At 40.3% G+C, this 26879-nt stretch overlaps 1 protein-coding gene across 1 annotated transcript; it reads left to right on the top strand.

Moving 5' to 3' along the window:
• Nucleotides 1–993: 993 nt before the first annotated feature.
• frzb (frizzled related protein) lies at nt 994–25369 on the top strand. Its single transcript, XM_034123677.1, has 8 exons — nt 994–1261; nt 11364–11612; nt 15376–15411; nt 15627–15686; nt 16686–16751; nt 20173–20377; nt 21855–21918; nt 24372–25369. Exons 1-8 carry the CDS (start codon nt 1054–1056, stop codon nt 24429–24431), a joined length of 948 nt encoding a protein of 315 aa, XP_033979568.1. The 5' UTR covers nt 994–1053; the 3' UTR covers nt 24432–25369.
• The last annotated feature ends 1510 nt before the right edge of the window (nt 25370–26879 follow it).

Genomic DNA, 26879 nt, shown 5'->3' on the forward strand with positions numbered 1-26879 from the left:
TTAAGTGTCTTTTTCAACTATCTCATACAGTCACTCATGTCATGCTATAGTCTTTAAGAGCATGGGACTAAAGTAACATATTCATATTTTGGGGGTTTTCCCGTATACGAGATTCAGATCCCACTTCAGTAGAACAATCAGAAGTAGTCACATGATCACCTGTAATGAGAGAAGTGGATGTTTTGGAAACTTTAAGTACATTTAGCAGAAACTGAATGCAGTGTTTCTTGTCCTGCATTCAAAATGTTACTTAGAATAACGTCTTAAAGTACTTTCATCAAAATGTACTTAAGTAAAAGTACTTATAATGCAGAATGCAATCTTTTAAGGATGATACATATTAGTTTTATTTTAATTATCGATGCACTAAAGTCTAATGTATGTGTGTTTGAATCTGCATTGTAACAAGGTAACTTTGCAAGGTATTAAATACATGTAGTGGAGTAAAAAGTACAATATTGACCTCTGTATTTTGGTATAAAGCAGCAGGAAATGGGTTCAAAGTTGTACTTAAGTACAGTACTTGAGTGCATGTACTTAGTTACTTTAGTTACTTACTTTGAATGTTTACTTTCCAAAAAATATTCACTTTATAATCACAGGTGACAAAAAAACGTCCAAATGTTCACATGTGTTTATGGCATGTTGTCTGAATCTCCTCGTACCTCAACATTGCACCTAAGTACCCTAGCTTTCCTTAAGTTCATGTACTTAGTTACTTTCTACTTTAAGTATTTTTCCTGGTACCCCAAAGACAGAAAACTATGAGTCCTGATCACTGATTTCATGCAGTGTATTCATACACACATGAGCTTTTAAAGGATTTACTGCTGTTGTCTTTTCATCTAAAAGGAATATAACTGTTAGCATGCAGGATAAGAGGAGGAATAGGAGGAGGAGGAGGAGGAGGAGGAGGAGGAGGAGGGAGAAGGAGGAGGAAGAGGAGGTGAAAGCCTTCATAAGAGAGCCGCTCCTCCACTCCAGCTTCAGTCCCTCCGCAGGAGTTTATCTGGATCTATATATCCCTCCGCGCCTGCGCGTCTCCGCACCGCCATGCTCTCCCCGGGGCTCTGCGTCTCTCTGCTGGCCGCCTGCCTCGCTCTGTTCCCGGCTGTGGAGGTCCGGGCCGCCTCCTGTGAGCAGGTGCGGATCCCGCTGTGCTGGTCCATGCCCTGGAACATGACCAAGATGCCGAACCACCTCCACCACAGCACGCAGGACAACGCGGTGCTGGCCATAGAGCAGTTTGAGGGGCTGCTGGGTGAGTGATAAGCCCCCCGAAACCAACAATTAACTCTAACTCAAGTTTCAAGTTTCAAGTTTCAAAGCTGTATTGTCATGTGCACAGCAGCTGCAGTTTGATCTCACAGGCAATAAGACTATCAAACACCTGAGCTCTGTAAAGACATTCATCTGTTTGTCATCTTGCAATCTACTTATTTATATCAATAGTTATCAGCGCAATAAACCGTAATTTTGTCTTAATGTATATTATTAAATGTCACATTCTGTTCTTGTACATACATATCAAATTCTATTTACATGTATATAGACTTATTGCACTATTTGTATTTTATTATACATGCATTGTTGGAGGAGCTCAGGTCAGAAGAATTTCATTGCCTTTTCTACTCTGTAGCTGCTGAGCATATGAAAACATTTGAATTGTAGATGTGAAAATGAAAAACTGAAGTCCTCGTCCAACAGAGCAACATGAATATATATAGGACATAGAACAAATAAAACAGATCAAATAGTGCAAGAGAATGTTTGGAGATGTGCAAGTAACTAAAAACTGAACTAACATCCAGCTATTCATGATGTGTTTTTCTGAAAATGTCCAGAGTATTTTTAGTTTTGGACTTGATGCTAAAACGTCTGTGCTGTGAGTTGTACTTGTTAGTGGAGAAAGAGTATTATTTATCTGTGGTATACAACGTTTAAGTACATGGTCTGAGTACTTACATCTCTGTTCTACTACACAACGTTTCAGAGGCATATATTGTACTTTTTAGTCCTAAACTGTATGTGTTTGATAAGTGCAGATTCAGATTTACAATGGAAAGAACAACAAACAATATTTGGGCTTTGTTTGTTGTTTTGTTGACTATTTCCAGACATTTTCTTATCTTAAAATGAGTGGATTAAACCCATGTAATCATATAATAAATCATTAGTTGCCGCCCTAATTTGTTTATTCAACTAATTAGAAGCATATGCATCAAGTAGTACCTGAAATAAAATTAATAAACATGTAAAAAATATGTATTTGATGGTTAAAAAACAAATAATTAAAGGCTTCATTTTTTAATTACCGGACAGATTCATACGTTTGAATTTTCCTCTGCCACTACCAGGCAAACACTTAAATATAATGGTAAATTAATTCAAACTTATATATAGATATCTAAATAGATTTTGAGACAGAAAATGTCTATACAAGTTCAGTTTTCTAAAAAAAATTAACAGATACATGAATATCATCATCTTATACTCACCCGAAAGGTGTCAACATGTTTACAAGGGACTACTTTCTTCGTCTTGCTTCACAAGAAAAGCAGCATTCTCTATATTTTACTTTTTTATACACATCTGCACAGAGACATTGCCGTGACCCCGAAGAGAAATCATACTTACATCATACTAAATCATACTTAAAAACCAAATCATGATGACGTTTCTACACAATGTGCAGCAGTGATGTAGCACGTTAGCATCATGCTACATCAATGCTGGGTCCTCTTCTCCTGATTTACATCTGCAGGAGGAATGAAAACACTTAGCAGAGCTGGATCTGATTATAACTCTCAGGAAACCTTAAACCATCTGTTTCCTTGGAAACAAATGTGTGGAAAGCTTCATCTGGTTTCTGGAGGAACGTTTCATTGTTTACGGGACAAAAGGTTAAAAAGTGTTCTTCATGGAGGAGGAACATTGTCCAGACTCTGAGCATCTTCTCACATATGAACAGACTCAGATCCTAAAGCCCATAAACATGATACCGGGAACAGAGACCCTGGTATTTCCTGAGGACTGTTGCCAAAACCCTGAAATAGCAGCAGCAGCATGTGTTTAGCATCGTGCGCTACGCTAACAGAGAGAATTATGCAAACACTGAAAAAATGATTGAATCAAAATGTAATTAGATCTTCAGAGCGCTGACACAATACTGACTTTATCCAGGTGTAGAAAAACACCAACAGACTCAAAATAACACCTTACAGTCGTTATTAGCCCAAACTAAAATGTGGTTTGAGGTCGTCTTCTTTCTTACATGATAAATCCAGTTTTATTTTATTAAATCAGTCTTTATTTTGTAGTTTCTACCATAACAGTCACTAAAACAGCTTCAAAGTCACTCCTGATAATGGGAATTCACCATTAATGCAAGATAACATCTGTTTATTTCTCATCCCTAGTTGCACCTCAATTATTATTATTAATTAGTTTACAAAGAGTAAACATGCATATCACAGTTTCCTAAAACCAGAGATGATGTCATTAAACGTCATGTCCTTTTCGTCTGATAAAACCAAAAGGTATTGTTTCACTTTTAAATGTAAAATTGACATTTAAGGAACTGGAACTGACACATATTAGGCACATTTTTCTAGATAAAATGTGGATGAATCCTGTCAATATTCAGTTATTTGAGTAATCGCTGCAGCTTTAATGTGCATCCTTTGGAGTTTTAAATGCCATATGCACATTGTTTTGTTCAACTACAGCATTTGTGACGGTTTCAGGGACAAACGTGAGCTTTTTGACATGGCATCAAATGATAATCCAGTGATTGGAAGTCATTCAAAGTTATTATGTGTTACCTAAATGCCTTTTATACCTTTGATGCATGGTGTCCTCTGCAGTGTGAAGATGCATAACTCCTTAAAATGATAGAAACCGAAAAATAAAACAATTACTATATGACTTTGTGATTTAATCAAGCATGCATGAAGGGTTAACGGTTAATGGTGGAGGTGATATAACATGATGTGACAATATTTCACCTTTTAATACCTTTATCACACCTCCTATTTTTACTTTTTTAATTAAAACGTTTCTAATAATAATCATATTAAGTGTTTTTAAGGCTCTCTGAAGACCTGCGGTATTTTTCTGGGCAGCGTCTCCCTATAGTCTGTCCCTATCGTCTATCCCTATCGTCTCCCTACCGTCTATCCCTATCGTCTATCCCTACCGTCTATCCCTATTGTCTCCCTCTCGTCTATCCCTATCGTCTATCCCTATCGTCTCCCTATCGTCTATCCCTATCGTCTATCCCTATCGTCTCCCTCTCGTCTATCCCTATCGTCTATCCCTATCGTCTCCCTATCGTCTATCCCTATCGTCTATCCCTATCGTCTAACCCTATCGTCTATCCCTATCGTCTATCCCTATCATCTCCCTATCGTCTATCCCTATCGTCTATCCCTACCGTCTATCCCTATCGTCTATCCCTATCGTATATCCCTATTGTCTCCCTCTCGTCTATTCCTATCGTCTATCCCTATCGTCTCCCTATCGTCTATCCCTATCGTCTATCCCTATCGTCTAACCCTATCGTCTATCCCTATCGTCTATCCCTATCGTCTATCCCTATCGTCTATCCCTATCGTCTATCCCTATCGTCTAACCCTATCGTCTATCCCTACCGTCTATCCCTATCGTCTATCCCTATCGTCTAACCCTATCGTCTATCCCTATCGTCTCCCTATCGTCTATCCCTATCGTCTATCCCTACCGTCTATCCCTACCGTCTATTCCTATCGTCTATCCCTATCGTCTATCCCTCTCGTCTATCCCTATCGTCTATCCCTATCGTCTATCCCTATCGTCTATCCCTATCGTCTATCCCTATCGTCTATCCCTACCGTCTATCCCTCTCGTCTATCCCTATCGTCTATCCCTATCGTCTATCCCTACCGTCTATCCCTATCGTCTATCCCTATCGTCTATCCCTATCGTCTCCCTACCGTCTATCCCTATCGTCTATCCCTACCGTCTATGCCTATTGTCTCCCTCTCGTCTATCCCTATCGTCTATCCCTCTCGTCTATCCCTATCGTCTATCCCTATCGTCTATCCCTATCGTCTATCCCTATCGTCTAACCCTATCGTCTATCCCTACCGTCTATCCCTATTGTCTATCCCTATCGTCTATCCCTATTGTCTCCCTCTCGTCTATCCCTATCGTCTATCCCTATCGTCTATCCCTCTCGTCTATCCCTATCGTATATCCCTATCGTCTATCCCTATCGTATATCCCTATCGTCTATCCCTATCGTCTATCCCTATCGTCTATCCCTACCGTCTATCCCTACCGTCTATCCCTATCGTCTATCCCTATCGTCTATCCCTATCGTCTCCCTCTCGTCTATCCCTATCGTCTCCCTCTCGTCTATCCCTATAGTCTATCCCTATCGTCTATCCCTATCGTCTATCCCTCTCGTCTATCCCTATCGTCTATCCCTCTCGTCTATCCCTATCGTATATCCCTATCGTCTATCCCTATAGTCTCCCTCTCGTCTATCCCTATTGTCTCCCTCTCGTCTATCCCTATAGTCTATCCCTATAGTCTATCCCTATCGTCTATCCCTATCGTCTATCCCTCTCGTCTATCCCTATCGTATATCCCTATCGTCTATCCCTATCGTCTCCCTCTCGTCTATCCCTATTGTCTCCCTCTCGTCTATCCCTATAGTCTATCCCTATCGTCTATCCCTATCGTCTATCCCTCTCGTCTATCCCTATCGTATATCCCTATCGTCTATCCCTATCGTATATCCCTATCGTCTATCCCTATCGTCTATCCCTATCGTCTATCCCTACCGTCTATCCCTACCGTCTATCCCTATCGTCTATCCCTATCGTCTATCCCTATCGTCTATCCCTATCGTCTCCCTCTCGTCTATCCCTATCGTCTCCCTCTCGTCTATCCCTATCGTCTCCCTATCGTCTATCCCTATCGTCTCCCTATCGTCTATCCCTATCGTCTATCCCTATCGTCTATCCCTATCGTCTATCCCTATCGTCTCCCTCTCGTCTATCCCTATCGTCTCCCTATCGTCTATCCCTATCGTCTCCCTATCGTCTATCCCTATCGTCTATCCCTCTCGTCTATTCCTATCGTCTCCCTATCGTCTATCCCTATCGTCTCCCTATCGTCTCCCTATCGTCTATCCCTCTCGTCTATCCCTATCGTCTATCCCTATCGTCTATCCCTCTCGTCTATTCATATCGTCTATCCCTATCGTCTATTCCTATCGTCTATCCCTATCGTCTATTCCTATCGTCTATCCCTATCGTCTATCCCTATCGTCTATTTATATCGTCTATCCCTGTCGTCTATCCCTGTCGTCTATTCCTGTCGTCTATTCCTGTCGTCTATCCCTGTCGTCTATTCATATCGTCTATCCCTATCGTCTATCCCTATCGTCTATCCCTATCGTCTATCCCTATCGTCTATCCCTATCGTCTATCCCTATCGTCTATTCCTATCGTCTATCCCTATCGTCTATTCCTATCGTCTATCCCTATCGTCTATCCCTATCGTCTATCCCTATCGTCTATTCCTATCGTCTATCCCTATCGTCTATCCCTATCGTCTATCCCTATCGTCTATCCCTATCGTCTATCCCTATCGTCTATCCCTATCGTCTATCCCTATCGTCTATCCCTATCGTCTATCCCTATCGTCTATTCATATCGTCTATCCCTATCGTCTATTCATATCGTCTATCCCTATCGTCTATTCCTATCGTCTCCCTATTGTCTCCCTATCGTCTATCCCTCTCGTCTATCCCTATCGTCTCCCAATCGTCTATTCCTTGACCTCTGTGTGAAACGTCACAGGGTTAAGGAATAGTCGATAGGAGAATTCAAAAGGATTTAGGAGAAGAGACTGCGGTGCTTTGAGAATCCGACTGCACTTTCACTATCCGACGTGTTTATGATGCGCCAGCGGACGTCATGAATGTGAACTGACGTTCATATTTCTCTTTTTGATTATAATACTGATGAACGTTCAAAACAAAGCACTTTGGCAACTTACCACATACGTTTTAAAATGCTTAATAAGCACCGTAACTTTCATGATATCATTTCTCGGTCATAATCGGTTGTTTCCGTGAACGGCCGACTGTTGTGTGACGGCAATTGCTACGGCTGCAAGGCATTGTGGGGCAGCATTTTCTCCTCTCCTTTCGGTTAGGAAGGTCCAGTGGTTCCTAAGCTAAAGGAGGTTATAAAGGAAGTTTGAAACCTCCTTTCCTTTCATCTAGAGAATTCCAACGGCACTTATCATGGCTGCCACTGAAGGACTTCCGGGTCATTTCACTCCGTTAGGAAGGTTCCTAAGAGAAACGGACTATTGGACCGCAGCCTTAGTCTTGTTCCTTATCAAACTACCTGTCAGATTGCAATAGTTGCATCCTTTTCTAAGATGTTTTAAACCAAACCTTTCACATCTTTACATGTTTTATATATCTAAACATGTGTTGCTAGTGTAGTTTCTGGCCTCAGAGCAAAGGTTTCTTTGTATTTTATTCTAAATTCTTTGTGTTTTTCTTTTAAAGTTTCCCATTGCAGACACTAATTAGCCAACGCATACACTTTATGATATGTCCGATTTTGGTTTAATTCGTTATGCATGTGAATAACTTCAAATATCAGTGTGTATTTATTCTAGATAGTTTCATTGCAGCTACAAACATTAACAAAAGACATGGCATTGTACAATACAAATTAAAAAACATATTCTATGAAGTGCGTTAGCTGTCTTTAACTTTAAATGTAAAAGTCAGTGGCCCTAGTTCTGTGGTGTATGTTTTTGGAGCTATTTAAAACGAATCCATACAAGAGGAATCAAACCTAAAGGCATGTGGACAAGCTTATTAACTTCTATAATATTCCATGCACACACATCTGTCTTCTATAAATACATTGAGGTGTTGGCTGGAGCTGCAGCTCAGCTGAGGTCGGAGGAAGGGAGCTGAACGTGGAAAGGCAATGAGCTTAAAACCAGAAAAATGTTCCTAATGAAAGAGCAGAAACCAGGAGGCAGATCCAGGTCAGAAGTTCACTTTCTGAGAGTCCATTGTGGAGCCAAAGTTCTGCAGGAAAAACACGGAGAATAAAAACCGTTTCAAATCCAGTGTTATCAGAGGTGGGAAGTAGTGGAGTACAAATACTTTGTTACTGTACTTAAGTACATGTTTCTGGTATCAGTACTTTACTCCACTACTTATTTTTCTGACGACTTTTTACTTTGACTTCTTACATTTTGAACACAAATACCTGTACTTTCTACTTCTTACATGTTGAACCCAAATACCTGTACTTTCTACTTCTTACATTTTGAACACAAATACCTGTACTTTCTACTTCTTACATGTTGAACACAAATACCTGTACTTTCTACTTCTTACATTTTGAACACAAATACCTGTACTTTCTACTTCTTACATGTTGAACACAAATACCTGTACTTTCTACTTCTTACATGTTGAACACAAATACCTGTACTTTCTACTTCTTACATTTTGAACACAAATACCTGTACTTTCTACTTCTTACATGTTGAACACAAATACCTGTACTTTCTACTTCTTACATGTTGAACACAAATACCTGTACTTTCTACTTCTTACATGTTGAACACAAATACCTGTACTTTCTACTTCTTACATGTAGAACACAAATACCTGTACTTTCTACTTCTTACATGTTGAACTCAAATACCTGTACTTTCTACTTCTTACATTTTGAACACAAATACCTGTACTTTCTACTTCTTACATGTTGAACACAAATACCTGTATACTTTCTACTTCTTACATGTTGAACTCAAATACCTGTACTTTCTACTTCTTACATGTTGAACTCAAATACCTGTATACTTTCTACTTCTCACATTTTGAACCCAAATACCTGTACTTTCTACTTCTTACATGTTGAACCCAAATACCTGTACTTTCTACTTCTCTCATTTCCCAAACAGGCTGGTTCCTTTAGTTTGAATGTGTGTTTGGTGGCGTGATCATTATTATTTAGAGTCATTGCGTGCCTATTGATTTGAACACGATCCGTGTATCCATCATTTCCTGGTCTTCTCTAAAGAAGAGGGACCAATGAAAACGTTGTCATGTTGCCGTTGTTCAGCATGGAAACATTCATTAGCTAACAATGACATTATTGTTCTATTAATATAAAGGGAGGTCAGGTACTCTTTAAAACAGCTGCTAGTTATGGGTACTTTTTACTGAAGTACATTTCAAAGCCCTCTTTACTTTGACTTGAGTAAAGAAGTTTAGTCAGTACTTCTACTTTCACCAGAGTATTTTTAAACACGAGTATCTGTACTTCTACTTGAGTAAAGGAAGTGTGTACTCTCTGCGGTTAACCACATGTCCCTGAACGCACCGTTCCCTCGCTGATGTAAGAAGGGAGTCCTCTCTCCAATGTCAGTCAACCGCTGCCCTGGGAAACATGCAGCAGAGGCCTAAAGAAACACAGGGTTTCCCCAAAAATGTCCGACAACGGAAAAGGAAACATGTGAAGTATTATTATAGTTTATGTTTCCCTGCAGATAAAAAAGAGCTGAACCATTCTGCTCCCTCAGGGTCGAGCTTTTATAGCTCAGACGGAAACAAGGCTGCACCACGTTGAAAAAAAAGCACTTTTCATCAGACAAGTACTAGTTTGTGGTCGTCTTCATCCTTTCTGTAGCGGAGATTGTGTTTTTTAATAAAGAGTTGAAGCATTTAACAGAACCTTATTCCCAGCTGGAAAGGCAGAGGTTTGCAGCAGCTTTTGATCAAAGCTCTGACTGTCTCACAGAAAGTCATGTGTACAGAGGAGCAGGAAACGAAAGGGACATAAGACATGATCATTATAACCGGTAACATCTGTAAGATAATTAGCCGGCCTGTGTGTTCAAACTGCGAGAAAACCAACCCAAGATATACAAAATAACAGTGACCTTGTATATAATTAAAGGAGACTTGTGATGCATTTCCATGAGAGATATTTTCATAAAAACAGATGTTCTCTTGCAACCAAATGTTTGCATTCAATCTTTTCTCTGAGAAGAGGATGTTGATTTGAATTGAAAGTATTTTCCTTTGCATAAACCAGGAAAAACATTGTTGTATGACTTGGGTTGAGTTTAGCCTAACCCTCATTTATTATAGTTCAGAAAAAGGGACCCTAACCATTGGCTCCTCAGGGTACATTTTTATAGTTTCAGATTGAACCATGTCGAAAGAAAACACAACTGATATTGCGATGATATTTCTGCAATATAACAATAAACCTTTCGTCAGACAGGATCCTGTTTCGGGTCAAGATCACCCTTTATGCATTTCCATTAATACATAACATTCTTTTGTGTGTTTTCCTCCTGTTCCTGGTTCATTTTCTCTCTGTTTTTCTCAAGAATCTGAGTTGCTGGTGTCCTTTCAGATAGGCTTCTCTTTCAGTAGTTATGGAAAATGTTTTTCTTTGCATCAACCAGGATAAAGACTGTTGCATGACGCGTGGATCTGCATCACTTGGATTATAAAGATTACAAAGAACTCAATGGTGCTCTAGGAGGAGATCCAGGGGATAAGGTGGGGGGGGGGTACCTTGGTTGCTGATTGGCTAATGGTTACACAAGACAAAACATCGTTATGACATCATAAAGTGGCCAAAATCTGATCAGCTCATTTTCAGACAGATTTTTATAAAAATGGATCAAAAAGAGAGAGAATCTTTGTTCCTGAAACTTTCAGAGTCTCTTTCCACAGAGGGGACACATGTTGATGTAGAAGAGACATGAAGAAGAGGGGACACATGTTGATGTAGAAGAGACATGAAGAAGAGGGGACACATGTTGATGTAGAAGAGACATGAAGAAGAGGGGACACATGGTGATGTAGAAGAGACATGAAGAAGAGGGGACACATGTTGATGTAGAAGAGACATGAAGAAGAGGGGACACATGTTGATGTAGAAGAGACATGAAGAAGAGGGGACACATGTTGATGTAGAAGAGACATGAAGAAGAGGGGACACATGTTGATGTAGAAGAGACATGAAGAAGAGGGGACACATGTTGATGTAGAAGAGACATGAAGAAGAGGGGACACATGGTGATGTAGAAGAGACATGAAGAAGAGGGGACACATGGTGATGTAGAAGAGACATGAAGAAGAGGGGACACATGTTGATGTAGAAGAGACATGAAGAAGAGGGGACACATGTTGATGTAGAAGAGACATGAGGAAGAGGGGACACATGTTGATGTAGAAGAGACATGAAGAAGAGGGGACACATGATAGGTGACCTTGAACATCCATTAGTAACGCTCCTCTCTGTGTTCAGGTACGGGCTGCAGCCAGGACCTGCTCTTCTTCCTCTGTGCGATGTACGCTCCCATCTGCACCATCGACTTCCAGCACGAGCCCATCAAACCCTGCAAGGCCGTGTGTGAGCGGGCGAAGACCGGCTGTGAGCCCGTGATGAAGAGATACAACCACAGCTGGCCCGACAGCCTGAGCTGCAGCGAGCTGCCGCTGTACGACCGGGGGGTCTGCATCTCCCCGGAGGCCATCGTGAAGGCAGAGGGACCAGGTACTGATACCAGATAAGATAATAATATATATATATCTGTCTGTTTCAAGAGGCCATCGTGAAGGCAGAGGGGCCAGGCACTGATATCAGATAAGATAAGATAATAATATATATATATCTGTCTGTTTCAAGAGGCCATCGTGAGGGCAGAGGGGCCAGATAGATATAACTTTATCAAGGGTGTTATATTTAAGACTGAGATTTGTCTCCTAAGTAGAGCTGCAACGATTAGATGACTAATTGATCACCAATAGACTTAAAATAACACTTTTTGAATTGGATTACAGTCACAAAAATATGGTATGAGTTCAATGTGAGTCTGTTCTGTCTGACGTGATGAATCCTGTTTGTTTTTTCCCTAAATCAGCCTTTAGTCTCACTCCTGATAGTGGAGAATAACTGGCAACTTTTATGACAATTGATCTATAATCAACCAATTCATATATATATAAATCTTAATGCAAAAATGCCCGGAAATGTTTTTCAGCCTCTCAAATATGTATATTTCCTGTTCTTTTCATATTTGATATCATATTGAAGTGGATAAAGTAGATATATTTGAGTTTTGGAAGGACACAGTAAGACATTTCAAGACCTTTGACTTTGAGAACATAACGGAAATGTTTCACTTAGAGAGGCGGAAAGACACAACAAGCAGTATCGGGAGGTTTTTGAAGATCTACTGAATATTGAAAATGAAGGAAAAGTAATGAGCCACTACTTCAGTTTAGGTGTTGGCTTTCCCTGCTTTTTGGGGGGTGCAGGTTTATTCGAACAGCACCTTGCACTAAATATTACGAGGCCGTGCATCTCTGCCACTGTTGGCCAGTCTGAGCACTGGAGATCCATCTCTTATTAAAGTACAATTGTACGGGGCAACCTCTAACCCTAACTTCTGTAATGTTATAAACTCTATCACTTACTCCTGTGAACGCCTCAGAATTGAAACTTCTTCTGTCTCACTATATTCCCCTCTCTAAGTGAAAGACCTGGCCCATCAGGAAACCGTTCTGCCTGCTTTATGAACCCTATCGTAGTTCTCTGACATGTTTCTACTCTCAGCAGAGTTTCGTGAGTCATTTCCCCTCGACTTCACTCCCACTGACTCTCTCAAAGAGCTCCTTGATGCAGGCGGCCCACTCCTTTTACACTCAATAAAACCCTCACTGTCCTCGCTTCTTTAAACAGGCCCGAGACCAGCAAGACCTGAAAAAAAAACCCTCATCTCAATCCCCTTGACCTCCATAACGATTCGCCCACATATCAGCGAGGTTTGGGGATTTTCCCTCGCCGTGATTTGTTGATTTGTTGATTTGTTGATTTGTTGATTTGTTGAGGTTCAGAGTGGGAGTTTCAGTCGGAAAGTTATACGTTTCTCTCTGTGGATAACCAGAGGTGGGAAGTAGTGGAGTACAAATACTTCGTTACTGTACTTAAGTACATGTTTCTGGTATCAGTACTTTACTCCACTACTTATTTTTCTGACGACTTTTTACTTTGACTTCTTACATTTTGAACACAAATACCTGTACTTTCTACTTCTTACATGTTGAACACAAATACCTGTACTTTCTACTTCTTACATGTTGAACACAAATACCTGTACTTTCTACTTCTTACATGTTGAACTCAAATACCTGTACTTTCTACTTCTCACATTTCCCAAACAGGCTGGTTCCTTTAGTTTGAATGTGTGTTTGGTGGCGTGATCATTATTCTTTAGAGTCATTGCGTGCCTATTGATTTGAACACGATCCGTGTATCCATCATTTCCTGGTCTTCTCTAAAGAAGAGGGACCAATGAAAACGTTGTCATGTTGCCGTTGTTCAGCATGGAAACATTCATTAGCTAACAATGACATTATTGTTCTATTAATATAAAGGGAGGTCAGGTACTCTTTAAAACAGCTGCTAGTTATGGGTACTTTTTACTGAAGTACATTTCAAAGCCCTCTTTACTTTGACTTGAGTAAAGAAGTTTAGTCAGTACTTCTACTTTTACCAGAGTATTTTTAAACACCAGTATCTGTACTTCTACTTGAGTAAAGGATGTGTATACTTCTACTTGAGTAAAGGATGTGTGTACTTCTACTTGAGTAAAGGATGTGTGTACTTCTGCCATCTCTGAGCTTAACAACAGAAACCCAAAGTCTCTGTGTCTAAACTGTTCGCTAACTTGATGTTGAATTTGAAGTCACTGTGACACAGAGAGAACTGCCAAGAGCTCGGTTCTGCTCAGATTAGATTAGATGTTCTCTATTCATTCCCAAAACTGCTCACGAAATCAAACCCGACTAAAAGTAGTCACTGCAGATGAGAATTAAAGCAGCAACAAGACTATATATAGACTATCTGGCAATCAAAACAACCGATTGGCATGATTTTCAGTTATTTCGACCACATTGAAATAGACACGTTTACACACACTTTCCTTGCCGTTGGCTGTGTGCCGCTGCCTTGGTCTTCGAGTGAAGAAAATCCCTAAATTGGGATCAATAAAGTACTTCTTATGTTATTATCTTATCTTAAATGCTAGCTACACTGTCTCTCCATATGTTTATGCTTTGTGGGATTTACATATTTTGCCATGTCATCACCGTTCATATCTATCGCCCAGAACCACCGAAGGAAAACACTGTTTATCTGGTTTTGTCATTAAGAATTGGTTCAAAGTTTATCAATCAAAATGCAAAATAAGGTTTTTGGAAAGTTGCATATTAGAATAAAATGAACCCTCTGAAGACTCAGGGTCATGGTGAAGACATGATGAAGACATGATGAAGACATGATGATGACATGATGATGACATGATGAAGACATGATGAAGACATGATGAAGACATGATGAAGACATGATGAAGACATGATGATGACATGATGATGACATGATGATGACATGATGAAGACATGATGAAGACATGATGAAGACATGATGATGACATGATGATGACATGATGATGACATGATGAAGACGTGATGAAGACGTGATGAAGACGTGATGATGACGTGATGATGACGTGATGATGACGTGATGAAGACGTGATGAAGACGTGATGAAGACGTGATGATGACGTGATGAAGACGTGATGATGACGTGATGATGACGTGATGATGACGTGATGATGACGTGATGAAGACGTGATGATGACGTGATGATGACGTGATGAAGACGTGATGAAGACGTGATGATGACGTGATGATGACGTGATGAAGACGTGATGATGACGTGATGAAGACGTGATGAAGACGTGATGAAGACGTGATGATGACGTGATGATGAAGACGTGATGAAGACATGATGATGACATGATGATGACATGATGAAGACATGATGATGACATGATGAAGACATGATGAAGACATGATGAAGACATGATGATGACATGAAGAAGACATGATGAAGACATGATGAAGACATGATGATGACATGATGATGAAGACATGATGAAGACATGATGAAGACATGATGATGACATGAAGAAGACATGATGAAGACATGATGAAGACATGATGAAGACATGATGATGACATGATGAAGACATGATGAAGACATGATGAAGACATGATGAAGACATGATGAATACTTAAGCCATCAAAAGAAATGTTGTTGATGGAAACGTTGACAGAATATAGTTGTAGGGCTCTAACAACAGCTAAAGACCAACATGTGTGTGGGTAAAACAGCAAGTGGGTAACAGAGCAATCAATATATGTTATTATTCTGTACGTGATTTCTGACACCATTTCTCTCTGTCTCTCTGCAGACCCTTACTACCAGGACCCAGCCAGGTGTAACCCAGGTGACGCTGACATTTCACCTCTTTTTTACCCAGGGTTTGCTTATCGTGTTCTCTCGTTGAATAGATACTAGGTGGATCAGGTTAAACACAAGTGCTTTGGGTGGAAAAAACTAGTCATGTATTTATTCCTAACATACCTCATCTGAACACAGTCTAGAAACGTATTTAACCTATTTTCTAAAGAGCTGATGTTTTCTGGTTTGATCTTTCGACAGAATCCAATCCAGACTTTCCAATGGACTCCAAAAAACTCCACTGCCGAGGACCAGATGGAGGTAACGGTCTGTTTAAAAGCTTAAAGGCTCCTCTCCTTGGAAGGATGTAGTCTTTAGAGGACTGAGAGTTAAAGGAATAGTTTGTTGTAATGTTGGGAAATCCACATTTGTGTTCTTGCTGAGAGTTAAATGAGATATCGCTCCCATATCTGTATGTTAGATATGAAGCTACAGCATGCAACTGATTAGCTTAGCTTAGCTAACAGTGGGAAACTGCTAGCCTAGTATTGTGGTCATTCAAGGTATTTTGATAAGCAAACGGGACAATTAGCATCGCTCTGGATCCCTTCGGAAAAAAACGAATCGGAAAAAACAGCCGTTTTGAAGTCACGTACAAGTCTTAAAATTCACCAGTAAGGTTTTTTTTATGTAGTTAAACTAAACGTTAAAATCTCTTAATCTTAAAATGGAGAGGATAACATCATCTGTCAATCACAAACTGGAACTTTTTACAAACGTATGATTTTACTGTGAAGTCCTGATCACTCCCTAAATGTTCGTATTGTTCGTAAAAATTACTGTTTTTATTTTGATCTGTGTGTAAAAAAAAAGGGCATTTCGGACAGACAAACTTAAGATGTACAATTACTATGTCTTGAAAAAACACTGTGTAATTGTTTGCTGCCAAATGTCAATAAATAATATATTACAACAGCAAAAAATCTCTTAATCTTGTGTTACCCACAGACCTTATTTCCGAGATCATAAACTAAAGGACATTGACTTCGAGACGAGGGAACAGGAAGTGCGTAAAAGCTGATTCATGTCATGGTTTAAAGACTCATTCCTGTGGCACTTATTAAACACATTATTAATGGGTATAGTGCTATATTTAGCCAACAATCATACAACCAACAATGACAGTGACTTTTCTCATCTCTAGCATTCGTCCCATTTGACTTAAAACAAGCTGATGAAACTCTGGACTTAAAGAAGTGTGAACAGAGTTGATATGTCTGTCTGTTTCCCATCATCATCCATTTGTTTGTGTCTCTGTAGATCGCTGCACCTGTAAGACAGTCAAAATGGGTTTGAAAAGCTACACGAAGAACAACTACAACTACGGTGAGTCATCTGGGACTAAATCAAGATTTTACAAATATGAACAGAACAGTGATTGTATGTTACTCTGTGAAACTGTTCTGCATGATAACCTGCACATATAGTATTGTTATAGGAGATGATGTGGTTGATTTGAGCATTGAATCTTCCCATGTAACGATAAAGTGTTTCCATTGCTGCTTATCCCACTGAGAATCAACAGTAAACTTGCAGCAATGACAAGATTTCTGCTAGTTTTCAGGTTTCATTTGATAAAAAATGCATTCATATCTTACAATAAGACACACGTGTATAAGACAAGATCACTATAAACCCCACATATACATAATTATGAGAAAAAAGGGATGAAATGTGTTATGCAACTTGCTCAAAAGGGGTTGTTGGAACATTTCCAAATCAAACGTATACGGTTTTAAAGTGAGAAAGTTGTCTGTGCATCGTCAATCATTACTTCTCCATGCTACATGATTAACATCTTACAATAAGGCAAACATGTATAAGACAATATCACTACTGTATAAACCCAACATATACATTAAAAAAAAGGCTGCAATTTGTTATGCAACTTTCTTAAAGTGGACCTATCATGCTATATTTGAATAATATAGTGTAGGACCATACCTATATAAGGCATATTTATCAGATCATGCATTTTAGCCATGCCTCATTTTGCTCAATTTGAAAAATGTTAGCTCTGTTTTAGCAAGGGCAGATTCAGTGAGAACAGCACCACTTACAGGCCTGGCATATGTACTACAGCGTCTCCAGCGCTTTCGAACGGCAATGGCCGTGGCTGTCTCCTCCTGATTGGTGGAGTTGGCCCAATAGCCGTAGGGCCACCGTCCTGACGTCAGGACAGTGTTCAAATCTGGATCAGTTTTTATCAGATCCGTTGCAGCCCCTTTTTTAGAGATTTGGGTATGGAGGAAAATAGAGAGGGTTGTGTTTTCTGACACTTGGTGAGTTCCCTGGAACACCGGGGACACATATTCATGTAGAAAAGACGTACAAAAGTGCATTTTGCATGATAGGTCCCCTTTAAATGGGGTTGTTGGTACATTTCCAAATCAAACTTATACGGTTTTAAAGTGAGAAAGTTGTCTGTGCATCGTCAATCATCACTTTTCAGTGTTGATCCCTAACTCTGCTTCTAAATGATGTTTCTTTAAGTTTCTGTAAACTCTTCAGTGGATTCTTTCTCCGTGCCTTGTTCTCCTCCTGCGTGTAAAGGCTAATAGCTCAGTGCCGAGGCTGTTGGGTTACTCAGATTGAATTGGACATACTAAAGCTCAAAGGCTTTTCCAGATGATTGCAGCGCACAGGCGTGATTTGGCAAATCCAGCAGAGATTTCCATGAGGACTTCTTTGAGCTCATAATGCCTCTGGCCACAGAATACATTTATTATGGAAGATTTTCTTTTTCCCAAGCAATCATTAAAAACAAGAGCTCACTTTCCAAATATTCAGATATAATGAAAGCGGAAGAGTTCAGTGAAGCATGTCGGCACGTCAGCGAACATCGAGGTGGTCTTCAGAGATTTGACTGTCCACTCCAACCTGTTAGAACAAACTGACACTGGTTGTGTTTGGTTTAGTTTCTAAGTGCCATACTTGCAGTGATGTCTTGTGCATTGTTTTATTACCTTGCTCTTTTACTCCTAGTTGTTTATTTCTTAATGGTCCCTGTTGGGGAAATATTTTCCAAGGTCCATAACTTTGACCCAGTTGATCAGTTCATTCTGTCCTGACTGAGCACACGCACCTGTAACCTGGGCTGCTGTGCTCTCAGTGTTCTGTCTCCCTGCTCCTGGCTGCTGGCGTCAGCTGATAGAGGTGTTATGATTCTATCTTGTTATGATCAATGCTGATTATTCTCTCAGAACTAGCTAAACACACGGGTCTGGGGGAGAGCTCTTCAGAATTGACGTGGCAACTCTACCGTGAAGTCAGAACCTCTGGCTCTTTGACTTGTTTTGTGAATTCTCCGGCCGAAGCTCCAAATAAACCCATCAGTGTTTGACATCAAAGCTCCAGCTCTCCTCGTGTCTCCTTTGAGTCGGTGACCCCCACTGCATTGCTACACAGAAGTTTCCCCCACAGTCCCCATTGCTTGTATTTATTAAGGGTGCATTTTGGGATAAACGTCTAACTTGCTTTCTGCCTTTTGTTGCTGTTGGGCATGCCAGATGGTTGCATTCATTACCCAAGAAACAGCAGGTTCATCAATGCAGATACAAACAGGATGTTATACAGGTTACTGGTGTCACTGGAAATTGAGGGTGTTACATTTTGTGTTGTTGGACTTAAGGCAGGATGACCTGAGAAAGTAAACAATCCAGTTTCAAAACAGGTCAAATAGACAAACAACGGGTTCATAATCAAGCAGTTTAAGGATGACTTCTGTACTTTTCAACTTGGACAATTTAAACTTTTTGCATCCAAGTGAGTAATGCAGACAAGACTGTTTTGATCTTTTTGAATGAAAGAAGTATCGACCAAGAACTATTGGGCAATTCTGCACCGTCAATGTAAGTTTTCTAGATCTCTTGGACATCTTTCCGGAAGACAGCAGTAGAAATATGAGTGAGATTCTGAGAGGGGGGTCCCTGAAAGAGTTTGTTTGAATAGTACTTGTTACCCCTAAAGTCAAAAGTCCATAGAAAAAAGTGTTTTGGGGAGTTTAGCCTCCAGTGATGTGTTTCTTTTTTCGTCTGAGCTTTTGCAGAACACTAAGTGGATAATGTTTGGCTCTAACTTAAAGTCTAAAATCAGAGAATGATGTCCAGCTGTCTTTTTTACCCCAAGGACAATGGCGGGTTGACTTGTTTTAAGAAATACAACCAAAACTATTGGTCTATTTCATTGTGAAAGCTTTCAAATATAAGAACTCAATTCAAAGAAAATGGTCATAACCTTTTTTTCTTTGTTGATTTGCACCACAGAGATGTGGGCAACTAGCCATATATCTGGAGCCAGAGCTAAGGACTAAATCAAGGTGGTATTTGTTAATAAAACCATGCCAGCTCTGCGATTTTACATCTAAAGTGTCCCTGTATGCTGATGACTCTCTCCTCCAGTGATCAGGGCAAATCAAAAGACTGACTAAATACGATACGATATACTTCATTGTCCCCGTAAGGACATTTGTTCTGGACTCCGTCCTGCATTTGCACATACATGAACATATACAAACATAATAAACATTAAAATACATACACATATCATCACCCATGCACCGTTTGAACAAACACAGACGCCCATACTGACAATGGCGACCTATTGCAAAACCCTCATGGCCAACATAAATGTTTTGTTCTTTAATAAAAAGCCTAAAACCTTGCAAGCTCTGCGATTTATGTCCAAAGTGTCCCTGTTTATGACTGTTTATGACTGTTTATGACTCTCTCTCTCTCTCTCTCTTCAGTGATCAGGGCGAGGGTGAGGGAGGTGAGGAACCGCGGCATGGAGCCCACAGCGGTGGTGGAGGTGAAGGAGGTGCTGAAGTCTTCTCTGGTCAACATCCCCAGAGAGGTCCAGACTCTGTACTACTCCTCGTCCTGCCTCTGCCCTCCTCTCACTCCCGGGGAGGAGTACCTCATCATGGGCTACGAGAACGAGGAGACCTCCAGGTACGAGTCCTTAAAGTTACATGTACCGTTGCTAATAGAGTGGTGCAGGGACGAGTCCTAACACCCGGAAGTGAGTCAGCATTTCACCACTTCCTGTTCCCTCGTCTCAGAGCCAATGGGATTTTTGAACATGTTTTTGGAAAATAGCAGGAAATAAGGTCTGTGGTTTTGAGACACATTGAAGAGACGGATCACGTTTTGTTCTACGACATTAAATCCATCAGCAGTGACCCCACTGGTGATTTCTGAAGAGTTTACGTGTCTGAAAAACGATGGTTGTTACCAAGTGGCTGAATAGGACTACAGAAGTCGTGGAGGACGTTGTACGTCGTCATTACGCCGAACACGTAAACACTCCTCTAAGTTTGTTTGCCCTGTTCTGCTTGAAAGCAAGTACCTGCCTCCTGCTAACTGTTCAAACAAACGCTTCAACTTGTTCCATTTAGAATCTGTATGTTTGAATATGGATCTTAAGTTGGCGTGACATTGAAGTCGTGCTGCTGAACGCGGCTGTAGTTCCTTTATAGCATAACGTTAGCATTTTGCTTCTGGCCATTAGAGTTATGATTAGAAAATGATAAAAGTAGGGTAGACATGTGGAGATTATCCTGAACAAAATGTGCATTTATCAAACAGCTTCGTTTTCCACAGACCTTATTTTTTACAATATTCCAAAATCCTATGGAGAAATCCCGTTGCTTTTTGTCGAGGGAACCAGCAGCTTCCTTCAGGGTCGGCCTACAAAAACACGTCATCCCTGCTCCGCTCTATAGATCGTCAATGGTGGTTGTTCAACAATAGAGTGATGCAGGAACTAATCCTAAAAGCTGAAAATGAGTCAGCATTTGAGCCCTCTAGGTGTCCTTGCATCTAAAGTCTGTGGTTTTCACAAGATGAGGATATTTGAACGTTTTGTGCTACGACATAAAATACACTGATTTCTTCAATAATCCATTGGCTTTTTGTTGAGGTAACCAGGGAAATGCTGCCTCTATGCCTTCTGATTCTGCCTACTAAAATATGTCATCAATGCAACATTTTGTGGAGCTGCAAAGTCCGGAATCATCAAAGTCTGCCTTTTTGAATTGTTTTGAATGAGAGACCCCATAGCAACAGAAATGACATACTTTAATTACCTAGCAAGCTTCAACTGGTCTGACAAACCAATTAATTAGAGGCTGCTTTTGTCTAATGCTGTCCAAAATTGAAGGACCCTTTGTTTCAGATATTACCAATAAGATCCTTGAACTTCAACTAGATATAAAAAGCTGCTTTGAGTAAAACATGTGTCCAATCAGGGGTTAGCAAACAAACCTGCCTGCTGTCTGATTTGAAGTCTAGTTGTCTAGTTTCCAAATGTTTTTACTCGTAAATTGTTGCGTCTATACTTGGTAAATGGTTATGATTTCTGTCTGACTTTAGCATGGGTTCTGTAGGATAAGACTGAATAAACCTCACTGTGTGTTTGTGGTTGCAGGTTGCTCCTGATTGACGGCTCCATTGCTCAAAGGTGGAAGGAAAAAATGGGCAGGAAGGTCAAGGTGCGATTCAAATACGCACACACACACACACACACTCACTCACACACACTCACACACACTCACACAGCAGCAGCAGTTTAGAGCAGCGTCTCCTGGTATTTTCTGTGTAAACACACCTGCAGTGGTACAGGTGGAGGCTTTATAAGTGGACACTGAACTGAACTGTATAACATGCAGTCTGTATCAACAGTTTAACATTTGATTGGATATTTGGGTATAAAGTCAACACCGACTGCTATATTATAAGTGGTCGGTTTAACACTACACTAACCACTTTGTTTCAGTCGCAATATTTGTACTTCTGGTGCAGTGCTGTAGTTAATTTATAGCCCAACATTAGCCGCCTTTAGCTTAGCGGTGGTGACGTGAAGTCATGTGATCGTACTGTAGTTCCTTTATAGCCCAACTTTAGCCACCTTTAGCTTAGCTGTGGTGACGTGAAGTCATGTGACCGTGCTGTAGTTCATTTATAGCCCAACATTAGCCGCCTTTAGCTTAGCGGTGGTGACGTGAAGTCATGTGATCGTACTGTAGTTCCTTTATAGCCCAACTTTAGCCACCTTTAGCTTAGCTGTGGTGACGTGAAGTCATGTGACCGTGCTGTAGTTCCTTTATAGCCCAACATTAGCCACCTTTAGCTTAGCGGTGGTGACGTGAAGTCATGTGACCGTGCTGTAGTTCCTTTATAGCCCAACATTAGCCACCTTTAGCTTAGCGGTAGTGACGTAAAGTCATGTGACCGTACTGTAGTTCCTTTATAGCCCAACATTAGCCACCTTTAGCTTAGCTGTGGTGACGTGAAGTCATGTGACCGTGCTGTAGTTCCTTTATAGCCCAACATTATCCACCTTTAGCTTAGCGGTGGTGACATGAAGTCATGTGACCGTGCTGTAGTTCCTTTATAGCCCAACATTAGCCACCTTTAGCTTAGCGGTGGTGACGTAAAGTCATGTGACCGTACTGTAGTTCCTTTATAGCCCAACATTAGCCACCTTTAGCTTAGCTGTGGTGACGTGAAGTCATGTGACCGTGCTGTAGTTCCTTTATAGCCCAACATTAGCCACCTTTAGCTTAGCGGTGGTGACGTGAAGTCATGTGACCGTGCAACCCAGTCTCACGGCATTTCGTGTTATTAGTCACGAAATTAATTTAATCTATTGATTCGTCTTCACCAACACGATTTTCACATTTTTTTCGTGTCACACAGAACGATTTTAAATGCAATGTATTTCTATTGGTAGTATGTTTCGTGCCTGCACCACGTCTTTTTGTCCGGTCGGGTCTTGGAAGACCAGAAGCTGTGTGGTTCATAAAAACATGTTCTTACTCAATATCTTACCCTAAGCCTAACCCTATCCCTTTTATTTTAAATTGTATAATGTCAGTTTTTTTGCCGTCAGTGAGGAAAAGAAATGGCTCAGAGCCTCAGAATACTGAAATCTGTATTTTATGTCATCTTTTTTTCCTTCTAATTTGTTATTATTTGGTGCAGGCACGAAACATACTACCAATATAAATACATTGCTTCTAAAATCGTTCTGTGTCAGAATACTTAAATCTGTATTTTTTTAAATGTCTTTTTCCTTCTAATTTGTTATTATTTACATTGCTTTTAAAATCGGTCTGTGTGACACGAAAAAAATGGCGAAATCGTGTTGGTGAACACGAATCAATAGATTAATTTCGTGACTATAACACGAAATGCCGTGAGACTGTGTTGGACCGTGCTGTAGTTCCTTTATAGCCCAACATTAGCCTCCTTTAGCTTAGCGGTGGTGACGTGAAGTCATGTGACCGTGCTGTAGTTCCTTTATAGCCCAACTTTAGCCACCTTTAGCTTAGTGGTGGTGACGTAAAGTCATGTGACCGTGCTGTAGTTCCTTTATAGCCCAACATTAGCCACCTTTAGCTTAACGGTGGTGACGTGAAGTCATGTGACCGTGCTGTAGTTCCTTTATAGCCCAACATTAGCCACCTTTAGCTTAACGGTGGTGACGTGAAGTCATGTGACCGTGCTGTAGTTCCTTTATAGCCCAACATTAGCCACCTTTAGCTTAGCGGTGGTGACGTGAAGTCATGTGACCGTGCTGTAGTTCCTTTATAGCCCAACATTAGCCACCTTTAGCTTAACGGTGGTGACGTGAAGTCAGGTGACCGTGCTGTAGTTCCTTTATAGCCCAACTTTAGCCACCTTTAGCTTAACGGTGGTGACGTGAAGTCATGTGACCGTGCTGTAGTTCCTTTATAGCCCAACATTAGCCACCTTTAGCTTAGCGGTGGTGAGGTGAAGTCATGTGATCGTGCTGTAGTTCCTTTATAGCCCAACATTAGCCACCTTTAGTTTAGCGGTGGTGACATAAAGTCATGTGATCGTGCTGTCTGATGTGACGTTAGTTATTGTGCACTGATTCATTAATGTCCCTTTCCGTCTCTCTTTTTGTGTTTCTGTGCAGAGATGGGATAAGATCATGCAGGGGAGAGGCCGAGGAGCTCAGCGCCAGGGTCGCCACTGAGATCTGAGTGTGTGTGTGTGTGTGTGTGTGTGTGTGTGTGTGTGTGTGTGTGTGTGTGTGTGTGTGTGTGTGTGTGTGTGTGTGTGTGCGTGTGTGTGTATGTTTGATCATGTATGTGTATGTGTGTGTAGATATTGCACTATCCCAGGCTGTTGTAGCTGAATGTAGTTCATCTCTGCATCTATCAGACAGTTTGGAGTCTTAAGTTTTGTCATTTATCATTTTTTTTGCACAAACATTATTCAGCGTGTGTTTTTTTGATCGTATGCTAAATGTATGTGTGAATTTGTGTGTGAATGTGTGAGTGTGTACACTTAAAGCACTCAATAAAGACAAGAGAGGGGGTGAAGCTTTAAGCTGTAGTACTAACCCTACGCACAGCCATACAGTATGTACATGACACTTTTTTGGTAAACAATAATAATTCAGTGGTGGCTCTCCATGGTCACAGTCCATAATAACCCTGATTTGTACCATGTTGCCATGCTGATGGGAAGGCGGACATTTAAAGCCATTTGGACATGTTGGACTATAAGAGAGAGACCATAACTTTACTGATCTCTGGCATGAAATCGTTGGCAATCATTGAGTAAATATGCAAACCTAGCACTTTTTTAAACATTTACAAGGCTTGTCTTTGCTCTAGCGTCACAGGAACTCCATCTTCTTCTTCACTAAAATGTAAACAAATAGTAGCACACACCAAATGCATAATAGGCTACTAGCAGAAGATAAAGGAGGTAGGAGAGGTGGGATGATTGCATAAATACAGACGGTACGAATGAGCTCTGTAACAAACAACAAGGATTCATATTCAAATGTTTTTTATATAACAGTTCCTGCTGTCAACAGTCAGTGCTCTACTTTTATCAGTATACTATACTAACACTCTGGACTCTTTGCAGAAGTTTGAACCATTAAAATGAATTTATACCACATGCTCTGTTTCTGTGTTGTTCTTATCTTTAAGATCTCAGTTCACCGTAAATGTTCCTGTAAACTTCCCCAAGTTTTTCAGTTTGTGATCCGCAAGTTTTTAAGTTTTTGATCCCCAATCTCGTTTTTGATCCTCAAGTTTCTCAGTTTTTGATCCTCAAGTTTCTCAGTTTTTGATCCTCAAGTTTCGCAGTTTTGATCCCCAAGTTTCCCAGTTTGTAAACCCCAAGTTTCTCAGTTTGTAAACCCCAAGTTTCTCAGTTTTTGATCCTCAAGTTTCTCCGTTTTTGATCCCCAAGTTTCTCAGTTTTTGATCCCCAAGTTTCTCAGTTTTTGATCCCCAAGTTTCTCAGTTTTTGATCCCTAAGTTTCTCCGTTTTGATTCTAAAGTTTCTCAGTTTCTGATCCCAAAGTTTCGCAGTTTTGATCCCCAAGTTTCTCAGTTTTTGATCCAAGTTTCTCCGTTTTTGATCTTGAGGTTTCTCCATTTTTGATCTCCAAGTTTCTCAGTTTTTGATCCTCAAGTTTCTCCGTTTTGATTCTAAAGTTTCTCAGTTTCTGATCCCAAAGTTTCCTAGTTTTTGATCCTCAAGTTTCTCTGTTTTTGAACCCCAATTTTTGATCATCAAGTTTCTCCGTTTTCCCTCCCCAAGTTTTTAAGTTTTTGATCCCCAAGTTTCTTAGTTTTTGATCGTCAAGTTTCTCCATTTTCAATCGTCAAGTTTCTCCATTTTCGATCGTCAAGTTTCTCCGTTTTTGACCATAACATTTCTACGTTTTTGATCCTCAAGGGAGAGTTTTGTGTTTTTCTTGTATTTGTTTACCTTAAAATACTTTGTTAATCTTGACCTGGTTCTGGTGTCTTGCATTTGGGTCCTTAGCTTTGTGTCAATCGTAACAAAACTGCAGCCATGGAAACCTGTAAACCCTCTTGATAATAAACTGAATTGTCTTTTCAGATGTGTCAATGATATTCCTACATGACTCTAATATATTAGCATGCTATTTTATAATTTTGTTTTATAAGCTCTGGGAAACTTAACCCTGGTTGTAAGTAATAATGTCCACTTATGTGGTGCATCCCATTTAATTTAAGTGATAAATAAACAATAATTTGAGGTATAAAAACATATAAAATCCACATTTAGGAGATTATTTTGCTAAATTTGAATTTATTATGCCCTGGGGAAACATACGGTACATAATGGTTTACATGTATTCTTCATAATAACCCGTAAAAAATATGGGACAAAACTGGATATAAAATGAGTCTAAATTTAGGCTGAAATAAATCTTAATAACACGGGTTGAGTAACTGAAAAAACAACCTTCACTGATGGGAGTAAACAGCAGCATTACTGTGTGTGTGTGTGTGTGTGTGTGTGTGTGTGTGTGTGTGTGTGTGTGTGTGTGTGTGTGTGTGTGTGTGTGTGTGTGTGTAGGCATGTTTCCAGTAGTTCCTGCCTACTAATTTGCAGCAGTGTTTTCTCAGCTGCAGTTTCCATGAGAGAG

Source organism: Trematomus bernacchii, unplaced genomic scaffold, assembly GCF_902827165.1.
Source record: "Trematomus bernacchii unplaced genomic scaffold, fTreBer1.1, whole genome shotgun sequence".
NCBI classification, from domain to species: Eukaryota; Metazoa; Chordata; class Actinopteri; order Perciformes; family Nototheniidae; genus Trematomus; species Trematomus bernacchii.